A 23,595-nucleotide genomic window follows, 5' to 3' on the forward strand; every position below is an offset into this window, starting at 1 on the left:
AGCTTCCGAGCCGAGCCTTGCTGAGCTCGGGCTCGACTCGTATTTAGCCAAGCTCGGCTCGAGCTCGAGCTCGTTTTGGCCGAGCACGAGCCGAGCTTTGACCGAGCCGATTCCGAGGGCTCAACGAGCCGGCTCATATCATTGACAGCCCTAGTCATTTTATACCAATAATATTACAACAAAGAGTATTTGTTTATCCATTCAAAGTGTCAATTTTGGAGTATAATCTAAGCTCCTAACATTTAATTAAAAACTAATATAATGCAGATGCAATCTCAATTTTGGAGCATGATACTCTATTTAAGACCGTTTGCCCTAATGTTGAAGAATCTAATGTGATGGCATCATTGTGAGAAAATATATAAATTTTTAAAACGGTCTTAATCGAAAAAAATGTCACTATTTTATAATAAAAAATGACCAATTGATAGTAGGAGTAACTTTTTATCATAACATTCTAACCGTCATAACTTTAAACGCATACCATCCGATTAAAACAAGATTTTGTCTTTAAAAATATAGGAAATGGTAAATTATATCATGCACCCAGGTGTATGGTGCATGATACTCTCACTTAACTTTACTTTTTAATACTTTTAAATCTTAAATTTTATAAATTAGAAAATTATGAAAATTATACCATTATTTATAATTTTCTTTTCTCTATAGGTAGAGATCACATTTGATATATTTTTGTGTTTATATTAATTTTACTCACTTATTCACATCAAATAAGTAACATATTCATAAGACTCAGATATTCACATCACATAATTAACATATTCACGTAAATTTAAAATCATATTCTCAAAATAATCTCACATATTCACGCAATTAATATAGAATATTCACACAGTTTAACAAACATATTCACAACTTATCAATTCATAAGAATAACAAATGTATTCACTAAGCTAATCATAGATATTCATTTAATAAAACTATACATATTCACACAATAATACATATTCAAAAATATAGTTACATATTCTATGTATACATTTTATTTTCACAATATATAATTACATATTCACAACGTATAAATTTTACATTCACAAAGTATTATTGCATATTCACTAGATACAATATGTGAATATGTCACCTTAATTTTGTGAATATATAATACTCCGTAGATCATAAATGAGCATAAAGTATATCAAATGTGATTTCTATTTATAAAGTAAAAAATATATATACACTAGTAATTCTTTTAATTTGTTTAAGTAGTATTTTTTAGCCATTTAAATGAACACAAATTCTTGTTTGTGACGGCACATATCCGTCACTCTTGAGTGACGGATACCATTTTACCTCACAAAGTATCCACTTTTTCTCTTTCTGCAACACTATTCATGTGGTCCCCTTTCTCCACTAACCCATTTTGTTACCATTTTAACTCACAAAATATCCGCCACAAATGGTAACCCGTCACAAGGGAGACCAATTGTTAAATGAATGTGCTATTTTAAAAAACTACCCACTAACCACTACAATAGAAAAGATCATGGGGGGTGGGAGTACCATACACCATACACATGGGTGTATGATATAAGACCATCCCCAAGCAGTGGTCGCGACCCGATTTTACTCTTAATCCCACCTTATTAACCTTGACCCATTTTCACCTTCCAAGCAGAAGGTCGCGACCTAGGTCATCAACCCAATCATTTTTCACCTTCCAACCCTTTTTGTTTTGTTTACGACCAATGATAATTTGACACCTATTGAGTCACCAATTGACCTAATAAGGTCAAAAGCAACCAAAGAGGTCACAAATTGACCTTATAAGGTCAAGAGCAACCAAAAGCCGCCACGCTAATCTAAACGCTTAATTGTTGGTTAAGCGCGACCCAGTCGCGCCGCGACTCCTCCTCGCGACTTCTGGGGATGGTCTAAGAATTGATAGGAAATTGGACGTGGGAAAGAGACAAAAAATAACATCTGCGTAGTTGTGATTTGTAAGTGTGTTTTTCTAGTACTATGTGCCTATGTGGTAGCATGATACGTAAGGAATAAATCTTTGCCTTTTGGGCTTTAAGTTGGGGTGTATTTTGTCCTAATTGTCCTATGTGCTTGGATTTAATGTTGAACTTTGTGCTCCGAAAAGCTTGTGTAAAAATAATTTGGCTGCGGAAAATAGTCAAATAATTTAGGTGAAAAGTATTCAAGGTTAGGTCATTACTCACTAGAGTGATCAAAAATATCTGCTGAGAATAGGCTGGATATTCATGTTAAATCGGATTAAAATAAATTTTTACCATTAATTAAAAAAAAAAGTTAACAAATATGACATGGATTCAGCTAGATGTTTGATGGTTCGAACTCCAACGGGTTACTTTGCAATCTTTTGATGTAATTTAATACAAAGCTTGAAATTAAAATTGAGTAATTCGTTTGTTTATTGATGATTTGAGAGGAATTATTTTTTCTTTCTTGCTAATGGTATGTAGATGGAATAATCATTTCTTTATAAAATGTAGAACTTCCAAGACTGTTGCTTGTGACTAGTACGGTTTCTTAGGAATAGTACTTCCTTGGGAATACTTCATCATCTCACCCACTCTTTCTTCACAAATTTCTCAATTCATTCCTCCCTTTAGTTCTCAAGCAGTCATATCCCCTTTCAATCCTCTCTTTATTTACCACTTACTTCCACTATCCATTTCTTCTTCTTTCATCTTCGAACTATTTTTACGCCGATTTCATATTCCATACTACGAGGTTAGCGATTTTTGCTCTTTACATTGGTGTTTTGGACGTTTTTTGGGTGATTTCTTTTGATTTCAATTCTCAACCAGTTTTGATCGAGTGATACTGTGATAGCGAAGAATGGGGAGTTACGGTCAGGTGAGAATGAATTACGATTGAGTGATATTGTGATAGCGAATAATGGGGAGTTACGGTCAGGTGAGAATGAATTTACGATTGATCAAGAAACTGATAGATTCGGCTATTAGGTTCAAGGCATTTCACACAGCGAAGAATGGGAGTTACGGTCAGGTGAGAATGAATTACGATTGAGTGATATTGTGATAGCGAATAATGGGGAGTTACGGTCAGGTGAGAATGAATTTACGATTGATCAAGAAACCGATAGATTCGGCTATTAGGTTCAAGGCATTTCATTTTGATTTTGTTGATCTCTTAGGGACTTCTTTTGACAATATTTATTTTTGTTTTACTCTTGTAAAATAATAAATTCATCATCAAATCTGGGTGCAGAAACTTCAACTGATTCTTCTACACCCCGTTGATTTTCATACCCGGTGGCCCCTCCATTCTTCTGCCAAATTCATCCACACCACACACTAATACTATACATCCCATGAACTTTAGTGAACAAACACATGCTGACAACTGCTTTTCTTCGCCAAACCCATCCTCACCTAATGACCTTCACTGTGATTGTCGTCTGAACTAATCTGGTAGTTCTCATAATCAGTTGTCCTAATACGCAAACAAATAGTCGGGTTATCATCATCTACCATTTTTTGCGGCAAATCTAAGCCTTAATAAAGCTATCTAAATGAAAGGATCATAATTGAACATTATTGGTGCTTGTTTGTGCTTTCACTGTTCTAAATTTGGGTGTTTCTGCATGCGCATATTTGAACTAAAGTTTCTCTTTAATAGTTGTTTAGGAGCGTACTATTTTAGCTAATGTTCAAGGAATCTGGGGGTGTTTTATGACTTTCATTAGTTGTATCTTTATCCTTTTTTCATGGATATAGTTCCAGCGGGTAATATTCTACTGATTTGTCATAATGTTGCTCCCTTTTCCTGATTATGCATTTACTGTAAAAGATGCTGATAAAAAGTGGGTTACTGTTATGTCTTTACTGCCAGATTTGTACGAAATTTGTCCATTTATGGGTGTAGGAGAAGATGTGTTTGTTTGCTTATCTTTTTTTTGAGGACATAATTGAATGAGGCCATTGTTTACCTATTTATGCTATTGTTGTTGCATTTAATTTAGTTTGAACATTACTTTGTAAGTACTAGGATAGAGAAGGAATGGAAAGAAGCTATATATATGGCCTTTCCGGGTTGATGAGTGGAAATTGGAGGCATATAATGCTGATGGGAGAGAATGCATTTTGAGGGGCTCTAGGTTAAGTCAAATCAATGGTAATATGTCATCTATACCTGCAGTATTTGATGTTCTTATTTATTTGTGTAACTCGTCCATGTCTACTTGTCTGTTACTTTGGTGGATGTTTGGTATGAAATCTAGCTATTTAGCTTTATATATGACATGGTTACCAAGGTTAGTCTCAAAACCAAATTTCAAGGGTTAAGAGATTATGTTAAAGAATGGACATCTTATCCTCATATCAGCCGCCCATTTTTTTAGTGGCCCCAACTTTGAACCGCTCTTCAGTAACATCTCAACCGACTAATTCATTACCCTGCCTGTTGTTATCTCTTCACTTCGTACGCTATCGCTCTTCAGTAACATCTCAACCGACTAATTCATTACCATGCCTGATGTTACCTCTTTACTTTGTACGCTATTACATGTTCCCTTCTTCCTATAATCCTTCACTCTTCAAAAAAGGGAGCTTAGCCCCCGTTGTAGCTCTTCGGGTCTTCGCCATCAGCATGAAAGGGAACCAAAACTGAGTTGAGTCTTCAGTATCATTTCAATTGCAAATCACGCAACTTTCGATTACATGGAGTTCATGGCTGGTTTTAATGGTTACCAGTTGTGCCTTTTCGAAACTTATTCCTTGAAGTTCGTGGCTGGTTTTAATTGTTACCAGTTGTGCCTTTTCGAAACTTATTCCTTGAAATATAGTGTTCCTCGATACCTTAGGAGGTGATTTGTGGTGTCTGTGAGCCGTTGTAAAGCTAAGGCTTCCTACATGTGCAATTTTCCAATAAAGGGATCTAATCTAATTATATTTGAAACAATGACACGACTCGTGTATGTAAGGGGCACATCCAATTATGGGTCTCAGGACATGCATGGGTGGTTTTCAATATTTGCCCGTTTGGCGGAAACTGCATGTACGTTGTTCAACAAGAGTTCATCTATTTCGATGTTAAATTGGATGTGAGTCACGATTATGTTTCGGTTTTGGCAAATTGTGACTGTAAATTGTTTGACATGGACTATTCTTTTGGGGATTTGTAACACTTGTAAAAGTTGCCTTGTGATTCTTGCCGGAGATGCAAGCTTTAATGTTGATACCTTTAATCGTAGGTGTATGTAAATAGTTTATGAAGAACCACGTGGTTATACCTATTATACCAGTATAATGAGTATACCTAGCCTAGTATATACAATTTGCTTCATTACTTGCCATATCAAATTGCATGCCGAAAGTTTTATACACCATGATCAAGTCATTAAGTTGAAAAGAAAAACAAAAAATGAGTAAAATTAAGTGAGAGAAGAAGTAAAAGAAAACCAAAAAGTGAGTAAAACTAAGTGATACGGTGATAGCGAAGAATGGGGAGTTACGGTCTGAGAATGAATTTATGATTGATTAAGATACCGATAGATTAGGCTATTAGGTTCAAGGCATTTTGTTTTGATTTTGATGATCTCTTAGGGACTTTTTCTGACGATATTTATTTTTGTTTTACTCTTGTAAAATCATAAATTCACCATCAAATCTGGGTGCACAAACTTTAGCTGGTTCTTCTACACCCTGTTGATTTTCATACCCAGTGGCCCCTCTATTCTTCTGCCAAATTCATCCACACCACACACTAATACTATACATCCCATGAACTTTAGTGAACAAAGACATGCTGACAGTTGCTTTTCTTCGCCAAACCCATCCTCACCTAATGACCTTCACTTTGAGTGTCGTCTGCACTAATCTGGTAACTCTCATAATCATGTTGTCCTAAAACGCAAACGAATAGCCGGGTTATCATCATCTACCATTTTTTGCGGCAAATCTAAGCCTTAATAAAGCTATCTAAATGAAAGGATCATAATTGAACATTATTGGTGCTTGTTTGTGCTTTCACTGTTCTAAATTTGGGTGTTTCTACATGCGCATATTTGAACAAAAGTTTTTCTTTAATAGTTGTTTAGGAGCGTACTATTTTAGCTAATGTTCAAGGAATCTGGGGGTGTTTTATGACTTTGATTAGTTGTATCTTTGTCCTTTTTTCATGGATATAGTTCCAGCGGGTAATATTCTACTGATTTGTGATAATGTTGCTCCCTTTTCCTGATTATGCATTTACTGTAAAAAATGCTGATAAAAAGTGGGTTACTGTTATGTCTTTACTGCCAGATTTGTACGAAATTTGTCCATTTATGGGTGTAGGAGAAGATGTGTTTGTTTGATTATCTTCATTTTGAGGACATAATTGAATGAGGCCATTGTTTACCTATTTATGCTATTGTTGTTGCATTTAATTTAGTTTGAACATTACTTTGTAAGTACTAGGATATAGAAGGAATGGAAAGAAGCTATATATATATGGCCTTTCCCGGGTTGATGAGTGGAAATTGGAGGCATATAATGCTGATGGGAGAGAATGCATTTTGAGGGGCTTTAGGTTAAGTCAAATCAATGGTAATATGTCATCTATACATGCAGTATTTGATGTTCATATTTATTTGTGTAACTCGCCCATGTCTACTTGTCTGTTACTTTGGTGGATGTTTGGTATGAAATCTAGCTATTTAGCTTTATATATGGCATGGTTACCAAGGTTAGTCTCAATACCAAATTTCAAGGGTTAAGAGATTATGTTAAAGAATGAATATCTTATCCTCATATCAGCTGCCCATTTTTTTAGTGGCCCCAACTTTGAACCGCTCTTCAGTAACATCTCAACCGACTAATTCATTACCCTGCCTGTTGTTACCTTTTCACTTCGTACGTTATCGCTCTTCAGTAACATCTCAACCGACTAATTCATTACCATGCCTGCTGTTACCTATTCACTTTGTACGCTATTACATGTTCCCTTCTTCCTATAATCCTTCACTCTTCAAAAAAGGGAGCTTAGCCTCCGTTGTAGCTCTTCGGGTCTTCGCCATCAGCATGAAAGGGAACCAAAACTGAGTTGAGTCTTCAGTATCATTTCAATTGCAACTAACGCAACTTTCGATTACATAGAGTTCGTGGCTGGTTTTAATGGTTACCAGTTGTGCCTTTTCGAAACTTATTCCTTGAAGTTCGTGGCTGGTTTTAATTGTTACCAGTTGTGCCTTTTCGAAACTTATTCCTTGAATTGTAGTGTTCCTCGATACCTTAGGAGGTGATTTGTGGTGTTTGTGAGCCGCTGTAAAGCTAAGGCTTCTTGTATGTGCAATTTTTCAATGGCACGACCCGTGTATGTAAGGGGCACATCCAATTACGGGTCTCATGACATGCATGGGTGATTTTCAAGATTTGCCCGTTTGGCGGAAATTGCATGTACGTTGTTCTAGAAGAGCTCATCTATTCTGATGTTAAATGGGCGGTGAGTCACGATTATGTTTCGGTTTTGGAAAATTGTGACTGTAAATTGTTTGACATGGACTATTCTTTTGGGGATTTGTAATAGCTGTAAAAGTTGCCTTGTGATTCTTGCTAGAGATGCAAGCTTTAATGCTGATACCTTTAATCATAGGTGTATGTAAATAGTTTATGAAGAACCATGTGGTTATACCTACTATACCAGTATGATGAGTATACCTAGCCTAGTATATACAATTTGCTTCATTACTTGCCATGTCAAATTGCATGCCGAAAGGTTTATACACCATGATCAAGTCCCTAAGTTAAAAAGAAAAACAAAAAGTGAGTAAAATTAAGTGAGAGAAGGAGTAAAAGAAAACCAAAAAGTGAGTAAAAATAAGTGAGAGGAGGAGGAGAAAGATCGAAATTTCAGGTATTTTAATCATGCTTGTAGTACAGTATATTGTATTCCGGATAGTGGCTGTTTTCAATGAGACGGACTGTAGGGATAACATTTTAAACTTTTGTGGACATGTGTATGTTGCGTGTCCGTATAAATAACACACCTTCACTCTTCAGGCACTCTACCTCCCACACTCAAATTAGTTACCCATTTGCTAATTTTATACTGAAAATGTTGGAGAGAAAAAGGAGAAGGAAAGCTAAGGGGCTGGGAGGAGGAGATAGGAAGGGGGGAGAGAAGTAGAGGAGGAGGAGGAGGAGGAGGAGGAGGAGAGGGGGAAGGAGGAGAAGGGTGATTAGTTGTAGCACAAGGAGGAAGAGGATGTAAATAGAGGGAAAAAGACACGCGAGGAAGGAGGGAGAGGGTGAGGAAGAACATACCGCGCAGGGACGAAGCTAGGGTCAAATTTAAGACCGGGCCGAAACTTTTATCATATCTATATCATTATTTTTAAAAACTTGTTTTTTTCATACAAATTTCTAACAACTTAGAATGCTATATTAACCCTTTTAGCATTGACTTCGACTAATTAAGTATGTGATAGAAAAAACTCAATATAACAACACATAAAATCAACTGAATTAACGAAAAAACAAACAAATTAACAGGAAAAGTGAACTTAATTCAATAGAATATACTTCGTATGATAAATTATTGCTTCTCAATTATATAATAATTCGACGCTAAATTTAAAGAACAAAAAGAAAAAAACTGGTGTAGATATTACCTTTAACTAATCGATGCATAGCCGTAATTGAAAACGGTCGTATTGTATTGTAGCGTCAAAATTGAATTGTAAATCTTTAATTAATTTTCAACGTCCTTACTAATTATTTTAGGAACTTTGTAATGAACTAATGCATCGAGGGAAAGAGACCTAAGTTTAAAAGTAGAGAACAAATATGGTAAAAATAATTAATAAGGATTGAAAGTAATTAATATGGAATAAAAGTAATTTATGGCATTAACTATGACTAAATTTCTATACGTCAATTGATATTTGATATGGAAGGAGGAAGGTTGAGATATTGAGATGTCATAATTTAAGTATCTATTGTAGAGATTACTCTGTATATTTTTTTTCCCAAAAAAATCACCCCGGGCCATGGCCCGTTGAGCCCAGGAAGAGCTTCGTCTCTGATACCGCGTCAAATTTAAACGGGAAATATAAATAGAGAAATACAACAGTGACGACGTGAGGGGATGGGTAGCGGGGAAAACGAGGAGATCGCGCCAGGAAGAGGAGAGGGATGTGGGCGGAGAGGCAGGGGTACGGCCGCACGGGACAGAAGAGGGTTGGATGAGGAAGGAGTGAGAGGAGGATGATCGATGAAGAGGCAAAGGGGGATGAAGGGAAAGGGAAAAGGAAGGAGAATAAGGTATTTCCTTATATGAAAATAAGAGGTGCTTTTTAGGGATGTGTTCAAGCGGACGATAGCGTTAGTGAATTATTATGGATAAGGTTGCGATGGAGATGGGGTTATGAGTATTCGGTGTCCATGACAGGTTGTTAGGCTACATGGAGAAATTAAAACAAATCAATATTAACAAATGGTTAATGGACGACTAACATGGTTATTAGGCGGACCATGGAATTGTCATGAAAAATGAGGGAGTTGGGCATTGAGGAACAACGAGGTATGATTAATGGCATATGGTTCAGGGGTGGTGGAGGTTCGATACAAAGATAAACATCCTAAATTCAAGTGGGGGTAATGGAGGGAGTTGGTGCTGGTATGGGAGTGGTGTATCGGGTTAAGTAAAGGTGTCTCAACTAGGTTATTTTATAGTAAATGTTTGAGTGATTTCTTATGATCATTCATTTGTATGCATAATTATTTTTGGATATTTATAATTTGTAGTGCATTTGTATTTAACCAATCTCATTGGACACTTACTCTCCTTTGTTATGGACTATAGTAACGTGGTCTTCCGATAACCACATAACAAAATAAATACAATCTAGGCATTAGAAATAAGTTTTTATTGGGTTGTTAACGAATCCCGATATCTTAACCACCGCATTTTTACCACACTGATTGCAACGTTGGTTCATAAATTCAATTCCATCTATCGGTAATTTTTTTCAAGATGATGAAGAAGACATGAGAGAAATTAAAAGGACAAAAGAACAAATGAAAAAGGGCGAAGGAATAAGAATGACATAAATAAGAAGAAAGAAAGATAAACAAAAGAAAGCTCTAAATGGAAATGAGAAACAAAACGAATTTAATAGACACATTAGGAGGGAAATGTCGTGAAATTTTGAGAAATTTGGAGGGAAATGTTTGACGATAAAATACACACAATTAATCATTTAATCTCCATTAGCAAACACATAAACGTAATGTGTCATATACGACATTCAACATAAATAAATAGGTGGTAACACTAATTCACATTAATACAATTGGGGATGAACGATAACGTAACTTAATAGAACTTCGTGCACGTTAGGGCGTGGCCCAATGGGCAATGACTAGTAATAATAAAAGAAAGATATTTAATTAAAAAAGTTGTGTCATTACAAAGTACATAAGTTGAGAAAAAAGGCAGTAAATAATGGGCCAACAAAAGGAACATTTTGGATCATACTCATCTAACCATACCATTGGCTCCATCACATATTCAACATTTATGACCAAATAAATATTTTTTCTTTTCTAAAACATCTTCTTACCTTTCTTTTAAAAAGGATTTATGTTACAAAATTTGAAAAAATAAAATAAAAAAATATTATTATGAGACAGACTAATTATCATGTTTATTTTCAATTGACCTATTTAAATTAATTGAACCAAAATAAAATTTAATTTTTTCTAAAACATTTTTACACTAATCTAGTTAAAACGGATGAAACACAACCATATTGGCTACATAAAAATAACGTAATTGCTAAATCTTACACGCACTTTTACTTAATCCTACACATTTTATCAACTTTTTCCACAATTACCCTTCCTCTAAAAAAAAGTTCTCTTTTCCTCTCTTTCAAAACCTAATTAAAATTACCCCAAATTTTCAATTATGAATTTTAGATGGCAATTAAACAGATAATTACTTCCTTTTGTTGATTAGATTACAAAAAATTTGATCAAATGTTCTCTGAATTGGATTTATTAACTTTGTGAGTCAAATATGGAGTAATTGATGAACTCCACCATAGATTGAATTTAACTTTATGTTTCAATCAGGTTTGCTCACGGGTAGGGCGCCAGCAGGGCAGAGATGTCGTGTCAGGGTTGCGCGCCGACAAGAGTGGGTGGCCGGGAAAAAGCGGTGTTGTGGTGGTTGAAGGGTTGCTGGTAGGGCAGCAACATGTGGCAAAAGTGAATAGGCAAAGTAGAGGATGTGGGATAGAGCGGCGCCGCGGCGGTCTGGTAGGACGTGCGGTGGGGGAAGGGTGAGGGTGGGGCGGTCTAGGGAGTCCGGTGGTGGGTGAAGGGCTGCTGGTAGGCAAGTTGGTTTGGCGGTTGCCATGGTTTTTTTTGTGTTGTGTATGAAAGGAGTAGAGAGAGATGTGAGAAGGGTTTAGAGTTGGAATAAAAAAATGAGAGGGGTAATATCGGAACAAGTCTAAAATTTGTGTAGGATTAAGTAAATTTTCGCGTTGGAAATAGCAAGTCCCAAAAATAATTACTAAAAAACCTCATTTATAGTAAACTTATGCAAAATCGTCTTACACAAAGTACAGAATATATGAAAAACCGTAAACTGAAATTAAGTCCAAAAAAAGGTAGACCCGACAAATGGGTCAACCAGGGCGAGGCAGGTCAATTTCAGGTTTGGAAGAATTTAGATCAGCTTGGGTGTGCTCGTTCCTTCTGGTTCGGGGCATTTTTCTGATATTATAAAGTTATTTAAAGATAGTAATCGGTGTCCAATGATAAACATTTGGATCAGATCATAAATTAAGTTAATTTGGGTCATGGACTCATGGTTCAAGCTCAAGTTGTCACTTCGAAGATCGGGCCGAGTACAAGTCGAATTATTGGACCCGCGTCAAAAAAAGAAAAAAAAAAAGGCTAGAGAACATATTTTAACTTTTCAAGTCCACGGAGATATAATAATGTGATTTCAATCTTGTTTTTCGAATTCAAACTAAAGAACACAAAAAACGCTCGTTCTTTATAATATTCCCCTCTTCTCTTTAACGGTCGAATTTCTTGAACTAAATCTCATCTTCTTCTTCTTCTTCTTCTTCTTCTTCTTCTTCTTCTTCTTCATATAATCAAACAATTTCGCATCTACTTTAACACTTTCGATTATTCTGTACTACAAGGTTTGCAATTTTCTCTCAATCAATTTAGTTTTCTTTCTTAATTTGTTGATTAATTTCCTGCTATCTTGTTGTTCTTCTGAAATTAATTGTGAATCGTGAGTGATTATGAGTTTGAATTGTGATTTTTTAGATCCGCGGAAACCCTAATTAAAGTTGTATTTTTCTGGTTGTCGGAGTTTTCGATTGTTTTTTGATGAATTGTGTTTAATTTTAGTGGAAGAAATGAATGTGATTTGAATGTGTTCATGTTAAATACTGTAAAACCATTTCTTAGCGATGATGATGTCCATGGAAGTTGTTTAGTAGGATTATTTGAGTAAAATGATACTCGGTTTTACAATAACACTTGTGTAGAACTGTTTTAAACCATTTTACACAAGAATTTGTGAAAATTAGGTTGATGTGAAGTTATAAACTGTCTGATTAATTGTTGTTTGATTAAAGTCTCTCACTTTCAAGAAAATGATAAAATTAGGGTTTGAGTTTGATTCACTTGATTCTTTGGTTTTACTTTCCAAATCATCTGTGGATTTAATGTAATTTGGGATAATTTAATGTAATTTAGGGTAATTAAGGGATATAATCTTGTCCGAATTTTACTTTCGGCTTTGCTTAGCTATAATCATCCCAAACCCCACTAAGGTTGATCAAAAGATTTTCATCAGAGGATCTTTAAGTTTAAATTTTTCCATTTTGGTCTAATCATGTGTTCAATCTTTGATAGTCCCTCTGTCCCGGTCATTTGTTGTCCTTTTCCATTTTGGGTATCTCACTCAATTATTGTCCTTTCTATTTTAGGATTACATTTGATGAACAATTTGGTCATTCACACTCAATTTTATCCACATGTCATTTAGTAATTGGCCCTCTCCTCTTTCCTTGGGCTTTGTGCCAAAACCAAAGGACAACAAATGACCGGGACGGAGGGAGTATTGATTACTGTATGGCGGATGTCAGTTATCTTAGTTGTGAAAATATTGTGCAGAGATGATAGTACTAGTATGAGAAACTTCGAGTTCCTAACTTGTCAAAGACTCAGTTTCCGAAAATTAAAAGACATTCTGTAATTCTCAGCTGCCAATAAATGTTCCAAGGTTTAAATTGAAACAGACATATAAACTCACCCTTCTGTCTGTTTTTTGTTTTTTTCTTGACGGCTTTAATGATCTTCTTCCATGCTAATGTGGGTTCAGGTTAGAACTCTGGTGTTTCCTAATATGACGAGCGCACCAAATGACTTGCTTTTACAAGCTGAAACAACTTGTGGGTCACTGTTATATGAGCTTCAGGTACATTTCGAGATTGAAATAATCCAAGGATAACTGTACTTATCGTCCTTAGATTATTTATCTGATATTTAATTGTGTTCCTTGTGTTTGTAAATGATGTGTGTAGAAAATATGGGATGAGGTGGGTGAGACTGAATCATCCAGGGATAAGATGTTATATGAGCTTGAACAAGAGTGTCTAGAAGTATACAGGAGGAAAGTAGATCAAGCAAACCGCTCTAGGGCTCAGTTACGCCAGGCAATTGCTGATTCTGAGGCCGAGCTTGCAGCCATTTGTTCTGCTATAGGAGAGCTGCCAGTACATATTAGGCAGGTAGGTTATCCGTTTTTACATCTCCGTTGCTTATATTATTCTGGTTTAGTCACTACGGAGTAATTATTCCCCAAGTGTTTCGGACTGTTTGATGTCAGAATGATCTTCAGAACTGATGCATGTAAACTTATGATTCTTTGATGATTCTTTATAATTTAAGAAATCGATCAAATTAAGTATTAGTTTGAAATCATTTTTGTGAGGACTGAGAACGAGTTTCAACAACAGAAGAACTGCATTATGCTTTTTCTCCATGTTATGCTTGTAATTGTCAGTTAAGGAGGAATAATACAAATGAGTTAAGCATTGCAGCCTGAACAAAATGGTGCAAGTTTGATGGAAGAGCTCAATACTATTCTTCCTGAGCTAGAGGAGATGCGGAAAAGAAAACTAGAAAGAAAGAGTCAGTTTGTTGATGTTATCAGTCAGATTCAGAAAGTATCCACAGAGATTTTCGGATCCATGGGATATGATAGCTCACAGGCTGCAGTAGTTGATGAAAATGACTTGTCTCTAAGAAGGTTTGAAGAACTGCAAAAACAGCTCGAGTCCCTACAAAGAGAAAAGGTCATCAATCTTTCAAACTATTTCTTGAATTTGAGACTTTTGCTGTTCTCATTTCATCTCTCACTTAATTTCAAACATGTTTTGATAGTGATTGATCTTTCAATTGCAGAGTGATCGTTTAGAGCAGGTAATTAAACACTTGAGTGTTTTAAGCTCCTTGTGCTCTGTCCTCGGGTTGGATTTTAAAGAAACTGTGAAGAACCTTCATCCTAGCTTAGCTGATGGTGGGGAAACTTTGAGTATAAGTAACGAGATACTGAAGCTGACGGAGTCTGCCATCAGTAGATTGCACGAGCTCAAAGTCCAGAGAATGCAGAAGGTATATTACAAAAGATGTTTTTCTTTGACTAATTTTTTATTTTCCATTGTGCCTACTCATTTATACGGAGTATGACCTTATTTGCTATATGATCCAATAAAATTTACACAGCTTCAAGATCTTGCGACTATGTTGGTGGAGCTCTGGAATCTCATGGATACACCAGTGGAGGAGCAACAACCATTCCAAAATGTCACATGCAAAATTGCTGCATCAGAAGACGAGATAACAGACCCTGACATTCTTTCTGAAAATTTCATTAAACATGTAAAGCTGCAGCCCTTCTTGTATTCTGGTTTTTTAGTATGACCTCAATAGCGGACCCAGAAATATTTATTTCCATATTGTACCATTAAATAATGTTCCCTACGTCCCAATCATTTGTTTACCTTTGACTAAAATACCCTTTCAAAGAATATAAAAGGTAAAGAAATGATGGGATGGAGGGAGCATTTAGTTATCATACAAAAATGAATTCTAATATTTTTAGTATCAAGTTGTGGAAAATGCACAACAATATTATAATTTTCCTATGTCCCAGGACCTCTTGTACTAAAAGATCGATCTGCCAATGCATATCTCGTACTGAGGTTTAAAACTTGGTCACAAAATATCTGATGGAAATGTATAATTACCTGTCCAGGTTGAGACGGAAGTTTTCAGGCTGGAAGAGCTGAAATCTAGCAAGATGAAGGAACTAGTCCTGAAGAAGAGGGTAGAATTAGAGGAAATTTGTAGGAAGACACATTTGCTTCCTGAAGGAGATAGTGAAATAGAAAGTCTGCTTGCAGCAATTGAAACCGGTATCTTGCTTGTTATACCCTACTTAATATGTTGGTCGAGTCTCTAAGTTGCCTGTTTCTTTATTCCGTTAGAATGCTGAATAATTGTAATGCAGGAGCCATAGACCCTGGTTCTGTCCTTGAGCAAATCGAAATGGAAGTTGCCAAGGTTAAAGAGGAAGCATTTAGTCGGAAAGAAATACTGGAGAAAGTCGAGAAGTGGTTATCTGCCCGTGAAGAGGAAGAGTGGCTAGAAGACTATAATATGGTAGTGCTGCTTAATCTTTTATCGTACACTGGAGTATATATTGATGGGTTTAGTCTCGTAGGAGACCTTCTCACATAGAGATTGTGTACCAGTCTCACAGAAAATATCGTGTAAGACAATCCCTTTTGAAAATTTGCCGTATTGAAACATTGTGTTGAAAACCAGTTGCTGTGTACTGCTACTGCAGGATGAAAACAGATACAATGCAGGCAAAGGTGCTCATCTTATCCTCAAACGCGCTGAAAAAGCTCGAACATTAGCTAACAAGCTTCCTGGTAAATAGTACAACTTTTTCCTTGTTTGTTAAGAAGCAATGCTCTATTTCTGAAAAAGAAATATAATGAGCTGTACTATTTCTATATGGTGAACACTGTACCTGTCCGAGTTGGGTTTTTACCATTGTCCGACTGAGGCTAACCGCTAACATTATGTTCAATGTTCTGTAGGGATGGTGGAAGCACTAGCTGCAAAAGCTCTTAGCTGGGAGAACGAAAGAGGAGTGGTATTCATGTATGATGGGGTAAATTCATGTCTCTGTATCTCAATTTCCATACCAAAAGAGCATGAAACTCACTAGATTGTCTGCAGTTATTATATTGTGAAGTGTAATAATCGATCAATGCAAGCCTTAAAGCACTTCTCAGTATAGTCGTCTGTAAACAAGCCCCCAGCGTCAAATAAACAATGGAAAAATTTAAGCAACCCTTTTTGTTCAAAGAAAATTTATTTCGTTTGTGATGTCTTTTTAACTGTCGTTTTCTGACTGTGGTTGTATCTCAGATTCGTCTACTTTCTATGCTTGAGGAGTACATGATAGTACGGCAAGAGAGGGAACAAGAGAAGAAAAGACAGCGGGTATGATTATCATTATCATTTTTGTTATCATAACAAGGTTTAACAAAGACACGCACAATTAACATTGCTGCAATCTCTAAATTCAGGAACAGAAAAAACTTCAAGGACAATTCATTACAGAACAAGAGGCAATGTTCGGCTCAAAACCGAGCCCTTTAAAGAGTGGCAAGAAAGCATCTAGAATGTCGATGGGGGGAGGAAACAATAGAAGACTGTCTGTTGGAGGGAATATGATTCAAACTCCAAGGCCTATTTCATCTCATTCTTCAAGAGCAACTCCGAATTCCCGTCCTGTCAAGAAAGATGACAACCCAAGAACAAAAACCGGTGGTTAGTTCTTATACCGTTTTTCTGATGCAAAAAAGTCCAATTACAACAAAAAAAAAAGAAGAAAAGAAAAAGAAAAGAAAATTAAGTAAACAGACTTCCAGTTTATATGAATTAGTTTCCGAAATGGAAGAAATTCATAATCTGGTCCCTCTATTTGACATAAGCAACCAAACATTTTCTTGTCAAATAATGTGTTAGTTAACATTTAGCTTTTATTTTCATGTACAGCAAGGAGGGCATTAGATGTGGCCAGTCTACCAGCAAGGAACTACACGTTCAATGGTCGTGAATCCGAACCTGCTTCTGTAAGAAGACCTTTCTCACCTGTCTCTTCCACTGCATCACTAAGAACAAATGGAGATTTCCATGATGATCCAAACATCTTACAAAACGATTCAATCCAGAAAAGTTACTCCGAAAACCATACACCTCAGAAAACCGTGCTAACGAGTAATACAGTCCTTACAACTCCGTCAAAGGTGATCTATGCTGTGGATGAAGAAAACCGTACTCCTAATGTAAAGTCTATCCCTGTGCCCATGACTCCCTCTACAGTTTCAGCCCCAATGGTGACATCAATGACTCCAGCTCCGTTATCGGTTTATGGTGGTAGTCCGGTGGAAGAAAGGAGTGACGAGATAGAATACTCGTTTGAGGAAAGGAGAGCTGGCTTTGTTGTTCTACCCAGCCCTCATCTAAAAAGAGCGATACTGGTATGAGACTGTAAGAGAAGTCACACGAAAGTCTCTAAAACTATAACCTCGGATGATTCGTAGGTCAAATCGCTTTGGCTGCGTCATCGTTCACGCTTGTAAAATACTTTGGTGGGTTGATTGTGGTTGAACTCCTTGGTTGTGTATCATAACGATGAATTGTTTTAGTTAACAGGACATCTCTTCGTCCCTTTTCAAAAATGAAACCAGCGCACATTCGTTCGTGATTTTTAAAAGGATTAATTTACAGGAATAATCCATACTATTACCCATCTTCTCAAAATAACCCAAACTATGTTTTAACTCGAAATAAACCGAACTTTGGACAACCTTAACTCAAAATAGTCTCACTTCATTTTGACTTGTTATATCAGGTTATTGGTAACTTCTTGTTGATGTGGCAATAATAAAACGTAATTTATTTTCGCAGTACGATTTTTACTCATTTCAGTACATTTTACACCGTAATTTCCATTTGCATACCCCCAACTAAAAACACTCTAAACCAAATTCTCTCAATACTAACAATGAGTCTCAAATTAATCAACTATACGACATCTCAAATCAATCAAATTGCTTCAGTTATGAATAATATTAATCATTAATCACAAACTATTGATCAATTTCACCTTTTTAGGATATTTTGTTTTATTAATTAATTAGGGTTTATCAATTTAGGTGTAACTAAAGATTATTAATCAAGTATGGTGAACGGAAGTTTGATGGTGGGCTGGTGGCATCGGCGGGAGATAGGGTGGTGTCGCCGGCGATAGGAGGGGGTGGGGTAATCGGTGGAGGGAGAGGGGACCGCTCGCCTGTGGGATAAAGAGGGTTCGGTGATAGTTGGTGTATAGGCGTAGGCATTGGCCGGAAACAAGTAATAGGATGTCATCGCAGGAGCGATGGTGAGGGAGGGTAGGTGGGCGGTAAAGAGACGGCGATGGTAGGAAAGGTTGATGGCGAGGTGGTTGTCGTCACCGGAAGCATTGCACCTGTTTTTGTTTTTTTGATATCGGTGGTGTGTCTAAAGACTCTACCCAGCAACGGTGGCAGCGGGAACGGATAGTGGTTGTCGACAGTGGAGGGCGGTGGTGTACATTTGTGGGAGGGAGGAGATGGAAAAACGTACTACGTTCGCTGTACTAAGAATAAGCATTCATAAAAGAATTTAACAAGTATAATGATTGTTTAGGGAGAGAGAAAAGATGTGAGAGAATGAAAAATGTGAGGGAGGGAAATGAGAGGGTATTTTGGTCAAAAGTGTACTGTAATGAGTAAAATGTCACCTGACCAATCAACCAAACGACCACTTCAAGTTGAAAAATTAAAGGGTTGGCAGGAATGATGCGTTTTAGTGGAAATAGTGGTTTAATTCTTCATAATTTCATAATTTGATGCCTTTTCATCCTGGTATCTCATCTTTTGTGTTTTGCATCATAACTGTCGACGCTGCATCCCTGCCACATAATCTAGTGCCTTTATTTTTCTTCTTAGCCGCACCGTAACTATGCGCCGCCGTCGAATTCATAGCAGTTGTCGTTGTCAAATTTTGCCACCTTGAACCACCGCTTGTCCGCCAACTTTTGGGGTAATTTTGCAAAACCCTAGATCCCCATTTCAATTTTGGGGTACGAGAAGTCATGGGCTGTGTTTTATGGTGGCCGTGGGAATGGTAGTCGATAACTGAAGTGGAAGGTAATGCTTGTCAGCTTGTGGTGCTGGCGGTGGTGGCGGTGACTGGTGATAAGGATGGGGGAGGAGGACTGAGTGAATGATATTGGGAGGATAATGGAGTAATTAAAAAAGGGGAGGGTTCACGTAATTTAAAAAAAAAAGGTCAGTTATTGACTGGTTACACAAGTAGCCAGTTACTCAGCTTGTTATGAGAAGAGGAAGGTAGTATTATGGTTTATTGTGAGTTAAAATAAAGTTCGGCTTATTATGAGAAGACGAGTAATAGTTTGGATTATTTATGTAAAATAACCCTTTTTAAAATTGTATCATAACAGGGCACTGATTTACACGGTTTTTCGGGATTCCAGGATCCCGGAACAAAATTCTCCGGAAATCACATAGTAAGTTCCTCGGGTTAGATAAAGCGGCCATGCAAAATTTGAGTAGCAGCGGAAGACATTTGGGGGTACCGGTATGCCATAAACCAGCATTCGTCGAATCTCGGATAATCGTGAAATATGTATTAATGCTCGTTATTTGAGGTTGAATCGAATAGGTTAACTAATGAAATAACCTCGTACGCGTGATTGAAAAACAAGGAGAAAAAAAAACTGGGTCCGGTACAACCTCCCGAACGGCTCAAATTGAAGTGTATAATACACGGTTTTTCGGGATTCCAGGTCCCGAAACAAAATTCTCCGGAAATCAAATAGAAAATTCATCGGGTCATATAAACCGGTCACGCAAAATTTGAGTAGCAACGGAAGACATTTGGGGGTACCGGTATGCCATAAACCAGCATTCATCGAACCTCGGATAATCGTGAAAAATGTATTAATGCTCGTTATTTGAGGCTGAATCGAATAGGCTAATTCCTGAAACGACCTCGGAAGCGTGATTGAAAAACTGGGAGAAAAAAAAATTGGGTCCGGTACTACCTCCCGAACGGCTCAAATTGAAGTGTATAATACACGGTTTTCGGGATTCAAGGGTTCCGGAACAAAATTCTCCGGAAATCGCATAGAAAGTTCCTCGGGTCAGACAAAGCGGCCACGCAAAATTTGGGTAGCAACGGAAGACATTTGGGGGTACCGGTATGCCATAAACCAGCATTCGTCAAACCTCGGGTAATCGTGAAAAATGTATTAATGCTCGTTATATGAGGCTGAATCGAATAGGTTAACTCCTGAAATGACCTCGGACGCGTGATTGAAAAACAGGGAGAAAAAGAAACTGGGTCCAATACGACCTCCCGAACGGCTCAAATTGAAGTGTATCATACACGGTTTTTCGGGATTCCGGGGCCCCGGAACAAAATTATCCGGAAATCACATAGAAAGTTCCTCGGGTAAGATAAAGCGGCCACGTAAAATTTGAGCACCAACGGAAGACATTTGGGGGTGCCGGTATTCCAAAAACCAGCATTCGCCGAACCTCGGATTATCGTGAAAACTGTGTTAAAACTCGTTATTTGAGGCTGAAATTGAAGAGGTTAATTCCTGAAATGAGCTCGGACGCGTAATTGAAAAATAGGGAGAAAGAGAAACTGGGTCCGGTACGACCTCCCGAACGATTCAAATTGAAGTGTATAATACACGGTTTTTCGGGAATCCAGGGTCCCGGAACAAAATTCTCCGGATATCACATAGAAAGTTCCCCGGGTCAGATAAAGCAGTCACGCAAAATTTGAGTAGCAACGTCAGACATTTGGGGGTACCGGTATGCCATAAACCAGCATTCGTCGAATCTCGGATAATCGTGAAATATGTATTAATGCTCGTTATTTGAGGTTGAATCGAATAGGTTAATTAATGAAATAACCTCGGACGCGTGATTGAAAAACAGGGAGAAAAAGAAACTGAGTTCGGTACGACCTCCCGAACGGCTGAAATTGAAGTGTATAATACACGGTTTTTCGGGATTCCAGGGTCCCGGAACAAAATTCTTCGGAAATCACAAAGAAAGTTCATCGGGTCAGATAAAGCGGCAACGCAAAATTTGAGTAGCAACGGAAGGCATTTGGGGGTGCCGGTATGCCATAAACTAGCATTCGTCTAACCTTGGGTAATCGTGCAAAATGTCATAATGCTCGTTATTTGAGGCTCAATCGAATACGTTAACTCCTGAAATGACCTCGGACGCGTGATTGAAAAACTCATAGAAAAAGAAATTGGGTCCGGGACGACCTCCCGAACGGCTCAAATTGAAGTGTATAATACACGGTTTTTCGGGATTCCACGGTGCCGGAACAAAATTCTCCGCAAATCACATAAAAAGTTCTCGGGTCAGATAAAGAGGCCACGCAAAATTTGAGCACCAATGGAAGACATTTGTGGGTGCCGGTATGCCATAAACCAGCATTCGTCGAACCTCGGATAATCGTAAAAAATGTATTAATGCTCGTTATTTGAGGCTGAAATCGAACATGTTAATTCCTGAAATGAGCTCGGACGCGTTATTGAAAAACAGAGTGAAAAAGAAACTGGGTCCGGTACGACATTCCGAACGGCTGAAATTGAAGTGTATAATACACGTTTTTTCGGGATTCCGGGGTCCCGGAACAAAATTCTGCTAAAATCACATAGAAGTTCCTCGGGTCAGATAAAGCGGCCACGCAAAATTTGAGCACCAACGTAAGACATTTGGGGGTGCCGGTGTGCCACAAACCAGCATTCGCCGAACCTCGGATTATCGTGAAAAATGTGTTAAAGCTCGTTATTTGAGGTCAAATCGAACAGTTAATTCTCAAATGAGCTCGGACGCGTGATTGAAAAACAGGGTGAAAAAGAAACAGGGTCCGGTACGACCTTCCGAACGGCTGAAATTGAAGTGTATAATACACGGTTTTTCGGGATTCCGGGGCCCCGGAACAAAATTCTCCGTAAATCACATAGAAAGTTCCTCGGGTAAGATAAAGCGGCCACGTAAAATTTGAGCACCAACGGAAGACATTTGGGGGTGCCGGTATTCCACAAACCAGCATTCGCCGAATCTCGGATTATCGTGAACACTGTGTTAAAACCCGTTATTTGAGGCTGTAATTGAACAGGTTAATTCCTGAAATGAGCTCGGACGCGTGATTGAAAACTAGGGAGAAAAAAACAAGGCCCGGTACGACCTTCTGAACGGCTGAAATTGAAGTGTATAATACACGGTTTTTCGGGATTCCGGGGTCCCGCAACAAAATTCTCCGGAAATCACGTAGAAAGTTCTTCGGGTCAGATAAAGCGGCCACGCAAAATTTGAGCACCAACGGAAGTAATTAGGGGGTGCCAGTATGCCACAAACCAGCATTTGCCGAACCTTGGATTATCATGAAAATTGTGTTAAAGCTCGTTATTTGTGTCTGAAATCAATTCCTGAAATGACCTCGGACGCGTGATTGAAAAACAGGGAGAAAAAGAAACAGGTCCCATCCGACCTTCCGAACTACAAATTGAAGTGTATAATACACGGTTTTTCGGGATTCCGGGGTCCCGGAACAAAATTCTCCGGAAATCACATAGATTGTTCCTCGATTTGATAAAGCGGCCACGCAAAATTTGAGCACCAACGGAAGGCATTTGGGGGTGCCGGTGTGCCACAAAACAGTATTCGCCGAACCTCGGATTATCTTGAAAAATGTGTTAAAGCTCGTTATTTGAGGCTGATATCTAACAGGTTAATTCCTGAAATGAGCTCGGACGCGTGATTGAAAAACAGGGAGAAAAAGAAACAGGGTCCGGTACGACCTTTCGAACGGCTGAAATTGAAGTGTATAATACACGATTTTTAGGGATTCCGGGGTCCCGGAACAAAATTCTCCGGAAATCACATAGAAAGTTCCTTGGGTCAGCTAAAGCGGCCACGCAAAATTTGAGCATCAACGGAAGACATTTGGGGTGCCGGTGTGCCACAAACCAGCATTCGCCGAGCCTCGGATTATCGAGAAAAATGTGTTAAAGCTCGTTATTTGAGGCTAAAATCGAACAGGTTAATTCCTGAAATGAGCTCGGACGCGTGATTGAAAAACAGGGAGAAAAAGAAACAGGGTCCGGTACGACCTTCCGAACGGCTGAAATTGAAGTGTATAATACACGGTTTTTCGGAATTCCGGGGTCCCGGAACAAAATTCTCCGGAAATTACGTAGAAAGTTCCTCGGGTCAGATAAAGCGGCCACGCAAAATTTGAGCACCAACGGAAGACATTTGGCGGTGCCGGTGTGCCTCAAACCAGCATTTGCCGAACCTCGGATTATCGTGAAAAATGTGTTAAACCTCGTTATTTGAGGCTAAAATCGAACAGGTTAATTCCTGAAATGAGCTCGGACGCGTCATTGAAAAAC

The 23,595-nt window shown here is 37.9% G+C and overlaps 1 protein-coding gene across 1 annotated transcript; it reads left to right on the forward strand.

The window, feature by feature from the left end:
* Nucleotides 1-11,946: 11,946 nt before the first annotated feature.
* On the forward strand, nt 11,947-17,823 carry LOC141598556 (65-kDa microtubule-associated protein 3-like). The gene is made up of 13 exons (XM_074418230.1): nt 11,947-12,160; nt 13,354-13,449; nt 13,556-13,762; nt 14,075-14,329; nt 14,439-14,648; nt 14,760-14,915; nt 15,292-15,451; nt 15,547-15,698; nt 15,886-15,973; nt 16,145-16,218; nt 16,479-16,553; nt 16,640-16,883; nt 17,112-17,823. Exons 2-13 carry the CDS (start codon nt 13,378-13,380, stop codon nt 17,600-17,602), a joined length of 2,184 nt encoding a protein of 727 aa, XP_074274331.1. The 5' UTR covers nt 11,947-12,160; nt 13,354-13,377; the 3' UTR covers nt 17,603-17,823.
* Nucleotides 17,824-23,595: the final 5,772 nt, after the last annotated feature.

This window comes from Silene latifolia, chromosome 9 (genome assembly GCF_048544455.1).
Source record: "Silene latifolia isolate original U9 population chromosome 9, ASM4854445v1, whole genome shotgun sequence".
Lineage (NCBI taxonomy): Eukaryota > Viridiplantae > Streptophyta > Magnoliopsida > Caryophyllales > Caryophyllaceae > Silene > Silene latifolia.